The sequence below is a fragment of the Phascolarctos cinereus genome, unplaced genomic scaffold (assembly GCF_003287225.1).
Source record: "Phascolarctos cinereus isolate Bilbo 61053 unplaced genomic scaffold, phaCin_HiC Scaffold_1;HRSCAF=81, whole genome shotgun sequence".
Lineage (NCBI taxonomy): Eukaryota > Metazoa > Chordata > Mammalia > Diprotodontia > Phascolarctidae > Phascolarctos > Phascolarctos cinereus.
The window spans coordinates 103,192,044-103,209,011 of record NW_027555514.1 but is presented as its reverse complement, the minus strand read 5'-3'; the positions used below and the strand labels follow the sequence as shown (position 1 = coordinate 103,209,011).

General features: G+C 40.1%; 1 protein-coding gene across 3 annotated transcripts in view; it reads right to left on the bottom strand.

The window, feature by feature from the left end:
• Positions 1-10,110: 10,110 nt before the first annotated feature.
• Positions 10,111-16,968, bottom strand: part of MKRN1 (makorin ring finger protein 1) — a 33,666-nt gene continuing 26,808 nt past the window's right edge. The window contains exons 3-8 of one of the 3 annotated variants that reach the window (XM_078153364.1): positions 15,728-15,957; positions 15,037-15,263; positions 14,197-14,411; positions 13,495-13,605; positions 12,760-12,898; positions 10,111-12,301 (exon numbers count right to left, since the gene is read on the bottom strand). In XM_078153364.1, the coding sequence (XP_078009490.1) occupies positions 12,284-12,301; positions 12,760-12,898; positions 13,495-13,605; positions 14,197-14,411; positions 15,037-15,263; positions 15,728-15,957 (940 nt within the window). In that variant the 3' untranslated portion in view covers positions 10,111-12,283. Of the gene's footprint in view, positions 12,429-12,759; positions 12,899-13,494; positions 13,606-14,196; positions 14,412-15,036; positions 15,264-15,727; positions 15,958-16,968 lie in introns of all 3 variants that reach the window. The other 2 variants (XM_020998041.2, XM_020998040.2) reach the window with 2 other exon arrangements.

The window sequence follows — 16,968 nt, the reverse complement described above, 5'->3', positions numbered from 1 at the left end:
ATCTGGGTGCAGCATGTCAGATATCGATCAGGATGACTGGAGATACCCCCTCACACCCAGTCACACCCTATGGGTCACCTAGAAAATACCAAGCAAATTCCAGAATCAACTGAGAATCAAAGGAGCGGCAAAGTGGCAAGCCAGGGACCAAGCAGTTTCAGCCAACCCACCCAAAAGGAGTCAATTCAGTGGAAGGAGAGCTCCTTGGCCTCAGCCTCCCTTAACTCCCTCAACAGACTACTGTGAAGAAAGGCCCCTCTATTCCATGCCACTGTAAACTTACAGAAGCGGTCTAACCCTAATGCACATGCTTCCAAGACTCAGCCCTCATTTGCCAGTCCCTCAGTTACAAGAGAATAATTCCAAATTGAAATCTAGAATGGACAAATCACTTCACAAAGTCCACTAATAGCGCATTGATGTGCCTTTCTTTCCATAGCCCCTTTTAATGTCTTTTCTGCTCAACACAAAAATAAACTGTAAAAAAAAAATTTATAAACTAGACCTCAAATTTAAAAAATAAAAACAATAAACTGCTCTTTCTCCCTGTATTTAGATTCTCCTATCTCCAATTTTCTTCTCTCAGAGTCCTGGTCCCTGCTCCATTGATTGCTAAAAGCTGCTCTACTGAGGCTATAGAAAGCAGAATAGTCCAAGACAGAGATTTTAGATTTCACTGGTCCACATATAATTTGTGTTGAGAAACACTGATAAAAAAAACACAAAAGTGTCATATGTGGACTATGGAGGAAAAGATAACTTCAAATTAGGGGTGACAGAGATAACAGACAGCTTCATAAAAAAGGTAGAATTTGATTTGGATCTTCTGGAATTGGTAGGACTTACAAAAGAATGTATTTTTTTTCATGCATTTATTTTTCACAGGCATAACCTTTCCCTTTCACTACCCCCTTGTAATTGAATAACATAACTGAAGAATAAAATCCTCATAATAAATGCATAGTCCAGCTAAACAAATTCCCACATTTGCATTGTTCTGTCTCTGTGTTTTAAGTTCATCATCTCTCTTGCAGAAGGTAAGTGGCATGTTTCATTTTCAGTCTTTTGGACTTGTGGTTTATTGTTGTGTCGATTGCATTGATTAGAGTTCTAAATTTAGTTTTTCAAAGTTTATTTTCTCTATAATGTTAACATTGGATGAAAGTTCTAGTTCTGCTTGTTTTGCTTTGCATGAATTCATAGAGCTCTTTCTGACTTCCTGTTAAATGTCCCATTTCGTTATTTCCTATGAAACAATAATATTCCATTCCATTTATATACAATAGGAAAACACCTTCTTAGTTTCCAATTTTTTGGCTACCACAAAAATAGCTAACTTATTTTTAAATAATTTTATATACATATATATATATATATATATATATATATATAAAATGTAACACACACACATATATATACACATATATAGGTACTCTTCCTCTTTCTTTGATCTCTTCAGGGTAGAGGCCTAGTAGGGGTCAAAGAGTATTCACAGTTCATTAACTCTGGGGGCAACGTTCCAAATTACTTTCCAAAATCGACAGACCGATTCATAGCTCCACCAACAGTGCACTACTGTGCCCATTTTATGATGAGTAAAATTTCAGAACACATTTCAGGTTCAGGGAAATCTGTAAGTAAAGTCAGAGAAGTGAGAAAGTTCAAGAAATGTCTAGAGAAACATGAATAGTAAAGTTTAAAGTGTCACGTGTATGGATGGCATTAGTATAAGATGAAGTTGGAAAAGTCAGATGATGTCACATTATTGGATACCAGCCTAAGGATTTTAGACTGTATTATATATATATATATATATAGGAAATAGGGTCATGAGCCAAGGAGGGTGAAAATCAGATCCCTGAACAATAAATTAATTTTGCAGCAGCACAAGGATGTTTGAGAGCAAAAGGAGACTGGAGAATTTCAGACACGGCCAACATGTGAAGTAGTCGTGTTTTGGAGAATCATATATTGAAGAGCGTCATTTTCCCCACAAAGGTGGTCCTGGACCCAGAAAAAAAAGTGAAAACTTAAAAATGAATAGAGAGAGGAGTAAAAAGTAAAATTTGATGAGTCTCCAGGAATTCTATAACAAGAAAGCAGCATGGAAGGACACAAGGACCGAGGTTTGCATTTTGGCTCTGCCACTTACTAACCATGTGAATTCACATCTACTTAACCTCTCTGGGCCTCAGTTTCTTCAATTGTATAAGGAGTATAAATACTTGGATAAATTTTTTTAGAAGTGGTGTGGCCAGGTGTGGTGGCACATGCCTTTAGTTCCAGCTACTGGGGAGGCTGAGACTGGTAGATTTCTTGCACTCCAGAGTTCTGAGCAGTATTGGGTTATACCTATTGGGTGTCTGCACTAAGATTGGAATCAATACGGTGCGTCTTGAGGGGCAGGGAGACTAGTTTGTCTAAGGAGGGGAGAACTAGCCCAGGTGGGAAACACAGCAGGTCCGAGCTCATTGACAATCAGTATGATCAGGCCATGAGTGGCTCCTGTACTGGCCTGGGTCAGATGGGGAGAATCAGTCTTCATAAATAATTGGATAGATAGATTGGATAGATAGACAGATGGATGGATAAACAAGCGAATGAATGAATGGATATATGGATGAATAAACAAGCGAATGAATGAATGAATGAATGAATGAATAAAAATAATGGACATGGTATAGTCAGGTGGATAGAGAACTGAGTCTGGATTGAAGAACTGGATTCAAATCCTGCTTCTGTTTCTAGCTTTATGACTCTGGGCAAGTCACTGAACCTATGGCTACCTCTACTCATCTGGAAACTGGAGATAACATTTTCCTTACCTACCTTACTGGATTGTTTTGGGGCTCAAAGGAGACAATATTTGCAGAGCACTTGGCAAATCTTAAAGAGCTATCTAAATGTTGGTTGCTACCACTAGTGCTGAGCAAAGACTTCAGGCCAATCTTGGTGAGTCTAAGGAGCAGAGTTGTAAACAGGGAAAAGCTTTGTCATAGCAGTTGTAGCCATCACATCACCAGGATTTACATGAACAGAGTATGGCAAAGTAGAAAGAAAGTGCTGGAGTCAGCAAGAACTGAGTTTGAAGCCCAGTCTCAGACACAGAGTAGCTATGTGAACCTGGGAAAGTTACTTCATCTTCCTCAGCCTCAGTTTCCTCAACTGTAAAATAAGAGTAATAATAGCATCTACCTTTTGTTGGGGGCATCAAAAGACATAACATATGTAGAGCTCTTTACAAACCTTAAAGGACTATCCAAATGTTAGCTGTATTACTGTTGCTGAGTTTCAAAATGAACTCTGGGATATCTGACTTTCTCCATAGGAATTTCAAGAATTTCAGGGAGTTCTGGCCGATATGTGTGGATGTATAACTGGGGCATGGGTTATAGGCTTCCCTCCTTTCACACTACAGTCCAAACTGGCTTTTTGCTGTTCCTCATGCAAAGAACTCACATGCTACTCCCTCAAATTGACCAAGTAGAGGGGCAACTAGGTGGCGCAGTGGATAGAGCACCAGCCCTGGATTCAGGTGGACCTGAGTTCAAATCCGACCTCAAACACATAACACTAACTAGCTGTGTGACCCTGGGCAAGTCACTTAACCCCATTACCTGGCCAAAAAAACCCCAAAGAAAACCCAAAAACAAAAGACCAAGTAGAGCCCACATAAGGTGCCATAAACTTTTTACTCATGCCCATCTGGACTTGGTAAAAACAACAGACTGGATAACCAGGTCCCGAAGTCATAATTGTGAGGTAAGGGAGTATGTTGCCTAAAAAAACTGAGGTTATTCAATACAAGCAATTTAACAAGCATTTTTTAAGTGGGTATTAAGGGCCAGGCACTGCTTTGAACATGTGGGTAGAGACAGACTACCAATGAACTGGTCTTATGTAACAGATGTGGCAGACAAAATCTAGTTGATATCAAGAATATATCAGTCACTTGAATTCATCACAGTTGACAATGAGGAAAGACCCTGGGGCACCAGAACACAGGCACCTGTCAGGAAGTAAAGCCATGCCCAATATATAATTAGAGTCAATGGAACCAGCCATTACAGTGGAGAGGCCAGGAGAAAGTTCAGTACAGTTGGAGTCACTGTGTCATCAACTGCCACCTCCTCCTCCATCCCTGACCTAGAGACATATTTACCTATGTTAAGAACTCACTGACATTTGGGATCAATTTGGATGTTGCAGAATAATGATCGAGTCATTCCAGAGCTGAGACACTTCAACAGCACTTTGTACTTGAAAGAATTCCACTACTAGTGCCTGGGAATCTCTATCAGCTGGCCCTTTGTTGTAAACTTGAGTAACCCTCTGATTCATTGCTTTAACTGATGGCACGTGGGATACATGCCCTCTTCCTGCATTCTCAGGAAATCAGGGACCTTAGGAGGTAGGGACTGCTAAAACACATCTGTCTGTTAATCACTGAATCAAAGTCCTTGGGTGTTAATGCCTCTCATAAAAAGATTGTAAGCTCAAGAGTCTCTGTGTTAATCATTGAATTAAAGCCCTCAGGTATTAATGCTTGCCACAAGGAGGTTGAAAATCTGCAAACAAACTCAATCCCAACTGAGCCAGGATCATAAAATCATAGATTTAAAGGGGACTTTGAAGTCATTCAATCCAGCTTCCTCATTTTACAGATGATAAAACTCAGCCCCAAGACTCTCCTAAAATCATGAGAAACAACTAGCAGAAGCAGGATTTGAGCACAGGTCTTGAGTCTAAATCCAACTCTCCATTTCACCACACTGCCAAGTTCCTGGAATTTCCTATTTTCTCCATAATTAGAGGAGGGTACCACTACAGGGAGATATTGAGGCATAGTAAGTAGACAGCTGGTCTCAGAGTCTCTGGACTCAGGATGCCTGTGACACCCTAACAATGTAACCCCAACAAAGCACTTAACCTCTCAGTGCCTTAGTAAACTCTCTAAGACTATACATTGAAGAGAAGGTGGTGATGTGCACTGGTGGAGGGTGTTCCCTCCTTTGGGAGTTGCCCCAGCCAATAAAATCATAGGTTTATTCTCCAACCCTATAAGAAGAGGGTAGGATCTTCTTACCCTTGATGATAGGGATAAGATGTACTCAGGCTTGTGCTGGAGCCTGCTGGCAAATTGTTAACTTTTCAGTGTAAGCATTTAGACCTTGGAAATGGGCAAATCACAGCTTGATTGATGGTTTATTGATTGTCTAGAGCAGTGGTGTGAAACTCAAATAGAAACAGGGCTACGAATCCATACATAAGGATCCCTTTGGGCAGCATATTGACTTAGTTTAAAAATGTAATCTTATCTATATTTTATTGCATTCTTACTTATTTCATTTAATATTTCCTAATTATATTTTAATCTGGTTCAGGCTATGCTTGAGTGTTAATAGCAGTATAAGGCCTGCAGGCCATGGGTTTGACACCTCTCTGGTCCAGACTAAGGAAAGAGATGGAGAAAACATAAATAATTCAGATTAAATTATAAAGTATGTCTGAGTACATTCCCCCCCCCAAAAAAAAGTTGTTAAATATTTACCAGTGCATTATTAGAGATATCTTTAGCTTCAGCTGAATTAAGTTCTCATTAGTGTCCATCACCTCCAACAACCTGACCAACTCTGGACAAATTTGCAGTTTTTTCCACCTTAGCAGAGAGACAAAGATTGATTTTTTTTTTTTTTTAAATATGAGTTTAAGAGAAATCAGGCATGGGTTTGGGGAAGGGAGAGCTGGGGGGTGGGCGAGATAAGGTACAAGGCAGCTATGACCACCACCCACAGTTATAACACTGAATTTCTCCTAAAAACAATCGGGCTAAGTTAGGTGCAGCTCTATAAGCTCAGATCTGCCTAGCATTTTGCATCCCACAAAAGCCTCTCTTCAGTGTACATATTAAAGACCCTGCCCAATCCATTTGCCCATTGTATATGGACTGCCAGAACTAGATAATGGCTCATGTGCAGAAGATCTAAATTAAGATTCTGATGAGGGGGAAAAGGTTCAAAGTATCTTAGATTATCAGAGGTTCAGGGTACTTAAGAACTAAGGCAATCTAAAGATGTTCCTCTGTCTAGACAGAGGGTTAGGCTGAATCCATAAGCTGAGCCATCCTTGCCTACTAAAGCCTTACATTTGGAAGCCATAGGTAGTTTGACCACTCAGAGACTGAAGGCTGTAATAGCCAGCCTGAACTATCCAAGAATTTCGGATTAGGAATAAGGACCAGTGAGGATGGTAATACCAACTGTACAGAATTAACAGAAGGTAACATTAGAAGTGCCAGGCCCATGCTGACAATAACTGGGCTGACTTATAAGCTTCCAGGAATAACAAGGATTACAGATATAAAGAGAAGATAACCACTGATGGAATGCATGTAATGGCCAGTATCCTCAGCCTTTGATATTATACATTACATGAAAAATAGTTATTGGTTCTACCACATGCACTTCTAATATGGATGTCATGCACAATGATTCTTAATAGGATCTACATGTATGCCACTCTGATAACTATCTGTAGTATAGTACATTGCACAAATTATATGTATTTAGTTAGTCCACACAGTATGCAACTTGCAGCTAGGTGGCACTCTGGATAAAATACTGGCCCTAGAGTCAGGAAGACACGAGTTTACATCCAGTGTCAGACACTTACTAGATCAATGATGCTGGGCAAGTCAATTTAACCTCTCTGCCCGGGTCCTTATCTGTAAAATGGGGATATGATAGCACCTATTCCCCAAGGTTGTTGTGAGGATCAAATAAGACTTTAGTAAAATAGCACAGCATCTATCATACAGTAGGTGCTTAATAAATGTTCCATTCTCTCCCACATGTGCTATTCCTACAGTATAAGTAGGACACAGCAGCACACAGTTCTAATGTAGAGAAGGATTAGGTACCTTCAAGTGTAATTTATTTAGGATAACTGCCTATTACTATGCTATATGTTGGTGAATGTCTATGATGCATTTTTCAGTTGTATTTGTGCATCTTGTATAATTTGCAGGGACTGTTTTTTGTTTTCAAGTTGGGGGAGATGGAGGAAAGTGGAGAGGTGGGAACCTTGGGAACCACATCCTTCACAAATGTGCAACAGGTATATGCTGTCCCAGCATAGATTCTGATTGGATGGGGGTATATGCAGCTTTCCTTGATGGGAAGCTGGACTGTGGGAAGATTTGAGATGATACCAGGGCAGGCCAAAATGGACTGAGCCAGGATAATATTGACATTGTTATTTAATTACTGCTACCTGTGAGAGGACCAGGGTTTATCCCATCATCTCTCCTCATCCATCTCCCCTCAACAGGGACTAATTTTCCCTAGAAGATAACAAAATTGTCCCAGAGATCTGATTGGCCCCTGCCTTCCTTGATGCAGCTTCCTGATGTCCTAGGTGCAGAAAAAATCCCACCCACCTGGAGCTAACTTGATGGACATCTGAATACTTATATAAATTACCATGCCCCACTTTGCCAGCAAGAAGCGTTTCCATATGGAAACACACCTATAGGAAGTGAATTTAAAGAACCCCAATGTCACTGTATCCTTCTTAGACATCCTTGCTGTGTTGGGACTAAGTAAACCTTTAATTGTCCAATGACTTACAAGTATTTCATTTCATCCCCAAATTGAATCTTAAAAACCCACCAGTAACAGGAGGCTTTTTTGTCTTCAACACTAGCATGCAAAGGCTGCAAAGGTCCTGCCAACTTCCGCTACATTTCTGCAAGACTTCAGTGCTTTGCAGACCCCACGAAATGCCTTACAGACTGAGGTTCCTGCATTGGGTCAGTGGCCAAATTCCTACCACCCTTTGCCCTCACCTAAGTCGTAGTGCTGTGCTGATGGAACAATTTAGTGAGTGTAAAACAGCTTCCTATTCTAGTTTAACACATCAAATTTCATATGCTCTTGGTAGAAGTGGAACCTACATTCTTCCCAAGCATAGACTGTATCTCTGGGCAAGTCACTTAACCCCAACTGCCTCTCATAAAAACAAAACAAAACAAACCCAAAAAACCAAGTATAGATTGTTAGTTTAGAAAATGGATGACCTGAACAAAGCTTGATTTCTATTGTCACATGATTTGCATCCAGCTGACATTGCTAAGTCACATCATACTGGTGGGTGGCTGTTCCAGGGAAAAATGGGAGTTTTATCAGAAGGTTGTAGAAATCTGTTTGTGGCAACAGGGACCAGAGGTGGAGGACAGAATTAGTGACACTAAAGAGTGCGAGCTCTTCAAGCCCTCTTATTCTGTGCTACTCTTGTCTATAAATCCTCCATAGGAGTAACCTCTCCTTTTATTGTCTTGGGGGTAGAGTACCAACATATCACTCAGGCTGTCCATTCTCCTACAAAACCAGTCCTTGTTATTTGCTGGTAATGTTTTTTGTACTTCTCCTTTGTACTTCTCAGTAAGAACATGACACAATCGGCTTGTACTTACCACATGACACAACCCATAAATAACCTCAGGAGAAATGTGATATTTCAAGTCATACAGACATGCTTAGGAGAAGGGAATACAATATGGCAAGAATAAAGATGGCAAAATTTGAAATAGGTGTATCTTAAGTAAGCAGAAATGGAGGTCTCCCATAACTTCTCATCCTTAGCTTCTACAATCTGGAAATCATTCGGATCCATGTTATCAAGACTAAATTCCGCAGGAACAAGCGGTTTATGTCCTGTGTGGTTGATTTCCTTAAAAGGGATTGCTGTGATGCCTATGTAACGAGACAAGACTTATCCAACCTTATGGACAATGTGTGTATGGAATCATCACGGATAATTTCTCATCTAAAGTCACTAAGACATGGGGTAGGTTGGGACTTATGTTCATGTCCTTTGTAGAGAACTGTCTATACTTTAGCTTAGGATATTTTTGGGATAGAGGAAGATAAGGAAGGGTAGCATCTCTTCCTTCTGCATCCTTCACTAGACAACAAGATGGTACAGTAGAGAATGCTGGATCTGAAGTCTGGGAGACCCAAGGTTCAAATCTCGCCATAGAGCCTTACTAGTTAGCTGGGTGACTTTGGACAAGTTAATTAACCTCTGTCTGCCTGTTTTCTAATCCGTAAAATGAGGACAATAATAGCACCTACCTCCCAGGGTTGTTTTGAGGATACAATGAGATTTCTGTAATGGGCTTTGCAAAACATTAAAGCGCCACATGCTATTTTTATTTTTATTATTATTATTATTAGTCATTAACAACAGTAGCTGCCAAGCTGTGGTAGATGGCTTTGGAGAAGGAAAAACTCACGTTCATTGCAGTCAGCAGAAATCAGAACGACCATGGAAAAGTAGTTTTCAGAACCAGAACCTAAGTATCCATTTAATTTTAAAGTCCTAAATAGAACTGCTCACTTAAACTTCACAAACAGTATCATTTTCCCCATAAACCTCAAAAGGCCTAAACGACCGCTAAAGGACTTTTACCTAGGCCTAGCCAGCCAGCTCCTTCTATCCTACAGCACCTTTCTTTGGTTGCAAAGAGGCAATGTGGTGTATAGGCAATGTGGGATGAGTATAGGACTTGGAAGTCAGAAGACCTACATTCAAATCCCACCTGACATTTAATGGCCAAGTGACCAAGGGCAAGTCACTTAGCTTCTCTGAGACCGTTTCCTCATCTGTAACAATGGTCATCCAATTTCCTATCAAATGAAGAAAGTGCCCTGTAAACTTTAAAAGCACAATGTAAACATGAAGACCTTACAGAAAGTAGTACAGGTTGAACCGTATCATCCTGTCAATGGGATCACCTTAGCTCTTCACCTCGCTTAGGAAGTGGGTTGGGAGTCCCAGCATGACCTGATGCCAGATTGTAGCAGCTGAAAGGCAGATCTACTTCTGCCGGGAAGGGGAATAAATTCATTCTGGCTACATAAAGTTCAGCAACAAGCTGTATGGCTGGGCAAGAATGAACTATTAATATAGCCGCCACAACAAACACATTTGCTAGATATGGGGGCAGTTTTAACAGCATAAATTTTTCTACACATGTTAAAGCTGAGTTACATTTTCACAAACATGCAATTAAAAAAGTTACCTGAATTCCTTCCATGTGACCGAAGGAACATGGGAATGGAGTTTATTTTATTAAAATAGAATATATGCATATACAGAGGAGCATAAAGCAAAAGGGGTGATCTACCAGAAAATACATTGTGAAAGTACAGCATGTGGCTGGTAACCCACCTGAAAGTTAGTTAAGGACGTGAACCATGCTCATGCCACAAGCACACGCTAGTGTAAGATGGGTAATACCCTCTGGCAAGGAGACGCTGTGGCCTCGGCCTTGTTTCCAAAGGGACACGGCCTCTACTTACACAGTGATCATCTCGCAACTCTTTTCAACCTGGAATGGTTTGGTGGTCTCAGCTGGCAGGGTTCTTAAAAGTGTTTTCGTTCTCTCTATTTATATTTCATATACTTTTCTCAGAAGGCCAAATAAATTGTGAAAGGTGGCATTTTTCTCAATGAAACCACATCAACAGGAATATGATTAATTGATGAGGGATCAAAGACTAAATGGCAATAAGGGAACAATTGGGAATACACTGAAATTTGTACACTTCAAACTGATTCATTAAAGAAAAAACAGACTACTTGTTTATTTTTTTTTCTGTTGTTTATTTGGGAAAAGTGCTTCTTACAAAAAGGCAGCTGCAAAATACAGAGACCTCTGCAACAATTACTTGTTTTATCTTAAAGTGAAAGGATGGGTGGGTCCAAGGAACCAGAGCAGTAGGTGGACAGATCATGGGGGCCTCCATGAATTATTTCAAGAAAAAGAGCAACAAATCACAAAGCTAAAATTCCTCCTTAAGGAATCTGGTAACAACTTACTTGAGCTCTTCTCATGGATTAGTCCCCTTAATGAAGGCTTAGTACTGCAAATTGATGTTGAGTTATACTATGCTACCTGCACAGCTGAGGGGTGGAACAAGGCAAATACCCACCAAAAAACAAAAACAAAAAACAAAAAGCCAACATAAAAAACCCCAAAACCTCTCAAATGAGAACAAAGATTTTTCCCAAAGTGCCTTATTTGGAGAGGCTCAAGATTGTATACAATACTAAATAAAGTGAGCCATGTGACTGAGTCCCAAACTGTGCTGTTATTCTGGATAACCAGATGGTGCCACTCTATGGCTAACACCATTTCTCTATTTATATAGACAGAGAGAGCGAGCACTGCTATATTTGTGACTACCAAATATCAAGTTACCTCTGTGTCCTTTAGGATCAGTATCTGCCACAGACTGGGCTGAGACCACTAAACCAATTTTCCCATCTGACTGGAGGCTAGATTTCATGCACCTATACCAGGATGAAATACACCAATATAGGGATGAAAACCTTCTTTCACACACATATGCACACATATACACACACAGCCACACCCAGAGCCACCCAAGTCTCCCAGCCCTTGAGACCCAATTCTACAATTTATTTGATAATAAACTTCTCTCCTTTCACATACAAACAGTTTTCCTTTCATGCTACACACACTAAAACCTGAACACATTCGCACCTGGTTCTGGTTACCCAGTAGTAAGTTATGTGCAAGTAAACAAGAGACCAAAACCACAATTGAACAAGTGCGTGTGGTGGAATTACAGGGTGGGGAACAGAGCTGAAAACAGCCAATGTAGAGATCTGACCAGAAATCTGAAGCAACCATTCTTAAGTCAGGTAGTGACAAAAGACTACTTGGCCAATTTAGATTCCTTCCCCTATCCCACGCCCCTAGTCCTGCCCTCCCACCCCCCCTCCCCCAGAATGGCCATTGCTCATGTTTGTATCTGGGCTCTTCAAAATGAGTGTGGAAGTTCTGTAAACACTAACCTGGAACTGTGTGAATCCCGTTGAAAACAGAGATGATGCAACAAACCCTAAGCTAACTGTCTGACAGTTAAATTCATTTTACAAAAACTAACTTTAAGATTTATTTCTTGTTATTTCTTTTTTTTTAACAGAGAAAACAACACACTCCTGGGGGAAGAAGGCAGGGAGTTGGGAAGGAAAGGGAGACAGACCCTGGGGTAAAAATTATTACAACAGCACCTGGAATTGATAGGCCTGCCTAGGAGAGAAACACAGGCACTGCCACAACACCACAGGAAATAGCTACTGTCTGAGGCTGAGCAGACAAGTCCAAACTCCAATGAAAGGTGCTATAGATCCAAGTCGTAATAATCTTCCAGCTCATCATGAAACAAGTCCCATTCATCTTCAGAGTCCGTCAGGTCGTCGTCCCCACCTGCTGCCAAAAGCATAAGCAACATCTCGCCCAGCTCAAACGTTACAACCTCATCTTCATCATTATCAAAGGGGTTGCTGCTCTCCCTCTCCTCAATAAGCTCCCAGAAGCGGTTCCTTCTTTGGGCCTGTAAGAGATATGGTGGACATGGTAGGGATGGCACTGCTGATCAATGTCCTCTAATCTTATTGTAAGGCAAACTTCCCAACATGCCAATGGGCATGTGGAAGCGAACTTCTCATATGGGGCTTCCCCTCTAGCTACTTGTTTGTTGCTTAGAATGCTAGGGAAGAATTAGTATATTCTTTTCCATATCCCTTCCTCTTTCTAAGAAGACACATATGGCCTACCTATGCTCCTACGTAGCAGTAATCTTTCTCTTTCCTTCTTTGGTTCCAATATGAAAACTTTTTAATAAAACATTGACATTTCCCCTCTTAAAACAGAGTAAGATTTACCCGGTATCGGTTTGATGTTCCCACTTTTTGTCTCTGAGGCTCCTCTCTGCGGCCATCAGGGTACGCATGCTTATAAAAACAGTTCCCTCCAAACGGGCAGCTCCCACGTCCTTCATCGAAATACCTGCATGGTTTGTTGCTGGGGGAAAAACGTGCTCATTTTACCTCAAAGAAATAGAAAATGGCCCTTAAATCTATTATCCAATTTGTTAAAACAGCAATGGGAGAGAATGTGATTCTTTGTATAATCCTCACTGTCCCATTCTTTCTATGCTATAACCTCTAAGTATGTACACTACATGAGGAGAAATGCTAGAAATAAGTCATCTTTCCAAAACTATATTATTTAGTGATTTTTAGCTCCTTAGAACCAGGGAAGAAAAAAATCTTATTACATCATAGGATGTCAGAACTGAAAGGGACCTTAAGAGATCAACAGTTTAACCTCTCTTACCATTACTTCTCACACACGCCTATTAAAAACAAATGCAGTTTCACAAAAACAAACTGAACACTGTCCCGTCCCCCTCCCCCACCATAGCTTAGTAAACCAATACTATTAGGAGGAATGTCCTATGGCATGGACCCTGATAGCCAGGAATTAGGCCAGGGATGAAAACGTATACTGAAGAGGAAAACTAAGGAGGGAGAGTAAAGTAGTGTAAGGGTATGAAACGGCACTGTTCTTTCCAAGAGTGCCTAGGAGTATTTGGGAGACGGCTCTCGGGCTCCTACCTCATTGCTTCCTTGTACTTCTGAATGAGTTTCTGCTTCTCTTCTTTCTCCTCCACCCAGTACTCACTTGGAATGACAAAGTTCGATGTGATTCGGCATTCTGGGCAGGATCTGGGAAACAAGGAACAGGTTACAAAGACATCTTGGTGGGCCATATGCAGATTTAAAGCATCACTAGAAGACACAGGGGAAACTCTTCTGGACCATTTTGTTTCAGACAAGACAGTTTTAGGAATTCTGTCCTGTGGCTAGCCAGTGCATTTCAAACAGATTCCTTTTCCTTTCATTTAAATCAATGTATTTCTTATATCTTTACCCTATGGGCTTTGTATGATAGTGAGAACAATATCTAAATGGTGGTATATTATTAGTTATATGGTGATAGGACCATTAGAGGGGAAATGTTAGGGTTCACAAGGACCAGAACTACTAGATTCACCTTCCCTAAAATGGCTATCAGTTAAATAAAATCTACTCAATGTATAAATACCCCACTGAATGTTACACAAGGCTCCCATATCCAAATAAGAAATGCATCTTGCCAACAAAGACATTAGTTGGCATATAAGGAAAAAAATTTCCATTTTATTAAGTTTTACAATACGTTTTATTTAAATATGGTCTTGTCTACTCTGTTTTAAGTTGGCACAAGATGCTTTTACTACTACCACCCACCTGGCTGAGATTAGAAAAGAACCTTACTTTATAATCTTGCTTTCAAACTGCTTAGCACTTCTCCATTTTCGTATGCACTTTAGACAGTAGGTGTGGTTGCAGTTGGAGAGAATCCCAAAGCGGCGCTCACTAGGGTTGGCTTTTTCGTAGACTACCTCCATGCAGATTCCACACACCATGTCCTTACTGCGCTGGACAGCAAATGAGAGTTCCATGTCCTTCTCATGAGCCTCAATGCAAGACTAGAAGAAAGGATAAGGGAGAAAAACCTAGCAATTCATTCAACTAATACTTATTAACCATCTTGCAATGCACTGAACTAGGGGAAATACAACATAAAAAGAAGTGAGACATGGCCCTTACTCTTCAGGAGTTGATGATCTAACTGGGGTTAGATCTTTCATATACAGATCATCGATTATAGTTAGTTCTTGAATATACACACCAATGGGAGGTAATAGTGAGAATAATGCCCAAACCACATATGCTTGTATTTAAAAATGTGTTTTTATTTTTCACATTTGAACAAAGGTAAAACTGATATTCTGAGAATGGACAAAATAAAATCTGTATTTTATTGTGAAGACAATATTGAATATTATGAAGTAGTTAGAACCTACCCAATTTCCCCATTCTTCCTCTGTACCCTTTGTTCTCCATATTCCACAAACAGAAAAGACAACATCTCTCAGAACAAGAGCTTAACAACAAAACTGTATAGGTAGGACCAATGAAATATCTCTAATTTTATTTAAAAGGTTAAAATGCTACGGGGTTCACAAGATGAAAAAGAAAGAAATGATCATATTGTGAAGCAGATTAAAAGTGAGGGTTCCACTAATGTATTAAGTCTCCTCGTTGACTTACTTTTATATGCTGTGATCTCTGGGCAGCATCCACTGGGTGCAGGACCTGCAAACCACACATGTCACAGGCATCCCCATGAAGGTAAACACAATTCTCCCCATAACGGCATTCTCCTACTGCTGCGTAGGGGCAAAGCTGCTTCTTCATTTCCACATTGGTTTGCTGTTTTTCTAATTCTTCCTCTATCACCATGCCCTGCAGGGGTGCTTCAGTGCAGGAAGGGGCTGCTAGGAAACGTTTAAGAAATGATTAAGAGAATTAGAGTTCATGTTTGAATCTTATACATTCGAGGCTTTGAAGGTAAAACAATACATTTTTTAAAAATGCAAATGTACATCTTCCTAGCTAGAGGATAAGAACACAAAAGAACTTTTACTTTAAAACACCCAGCATCTTTTCCAGTTCATTTTTTTAACCTCAGAAATAAAGGAAAAATATACTTCTAATACTGTTTTCTCAGCAGGGCAAGACAATGTAAGCTTCCAATTCTTGAACATGTTAAATTCATCATTGGTTTATGATTTCCTTCTATCACCTTCATGTTGCTCTGAACTGAGTTTTTTAAAACTGTGATTAGCCCAAATACAGTCAACTAGCATAGATCCAAGATTGCAGGAGAGATGTCACCACTCCTATAGCTGACAAACTATTATGCACACAAAGCTTTAATTTTATCCTTTGAAATACTTACCACGTCCACAGTACGGTTGCCCAGGAACAAACTCAATGGCGTTTACCCAGTCTTCCCCACCTGCTCCTGCAGCTGCAAAATTTGAATTTTCTGATTCAGCTTCACCAGTACTGGCTTCAGCAAGTGGTTCAACCAGTGTTGGGAGGCTCGAAGAGGCTGGCAGGTCGAGTTTTGCAGCTAGGTTGGCAGCAGTCACTTCTTCTCGTTTCAATGGCTTGGTATGTTCATATCTAACAAATAAAAGAATGCTAATCATTGTCTGGTTGGAGTCAACATGTAGATACACAGGACACTGGCAGAGACACTTGCTGTTAAGTTCATTACTGGTAAAATTCAACTCTAATTAGGGAGAACCAATTTCTATTAGTTTGAATTATGAAACTATCCCACTGACTTTGACTGTGAAATATATTCACACAAAAGCAATGCTATACTATTCAACAATGCTGACGTAAAGTATCTTGCCTGCTTCTCCAAGCTAACACTCTGCAGAATAGAGGGCTGCCATGTGTTTTCAATCTGTGTGCAAAAAGATGTCAGCATGTACTTATCTTCTTTTATATCTGGCTACCTCAATCCATATTTCTAACCTAACTTCCTCCTTTTTCCCCTCTAAGCAATACCTTCCCTGTGCACAGCAGAAAGAAAGGATCTCAAATTGCCCTTCAAACTCTTTGTTTGAAGGAATATGTAACCATATTGATAAGTCTCTTTGAAGAGGAAGAATTTAAATAGCAGTGGTTCAGTAGAGGTACTGCAGAAACCTCCAACATTATTTCCTTTTAGAAATTATGAGTGCTACAAGGCAAACATAACACTTAAATTTGAAACGACTGCCTTAGAACAAATCACAAAACCACTTTAGGATCCTAGTCAAGTAAACAGTATTATAAAATAGCTTGTTCTGAAAATATATGAATGCAATGAAATATCATTTAACAGTAAGACGATTCAGAGAAACATGGGTAGACTGTAGTGAAGTTATAAGCAAATCCCCCCCAATGGCCCCCAAATGGATTACTACATAATTATAAATGTCTGAGCTTGTCCCCAGGAATGAGTTGAAGAAAATGTACTTCCATCTCTTATTTGTAGAAGTGAAAGGATTACAGGTTTGGAACAGTCCATGTTACAAATCACAAGATCACATGTTGGGGTAACTTGAGGACTTGTTTTTCCCTCCCTCTCTTTTTTATTCTTTGATATAAAGAATGGTTCCCCAAGTATGGAAGGAGGGATGT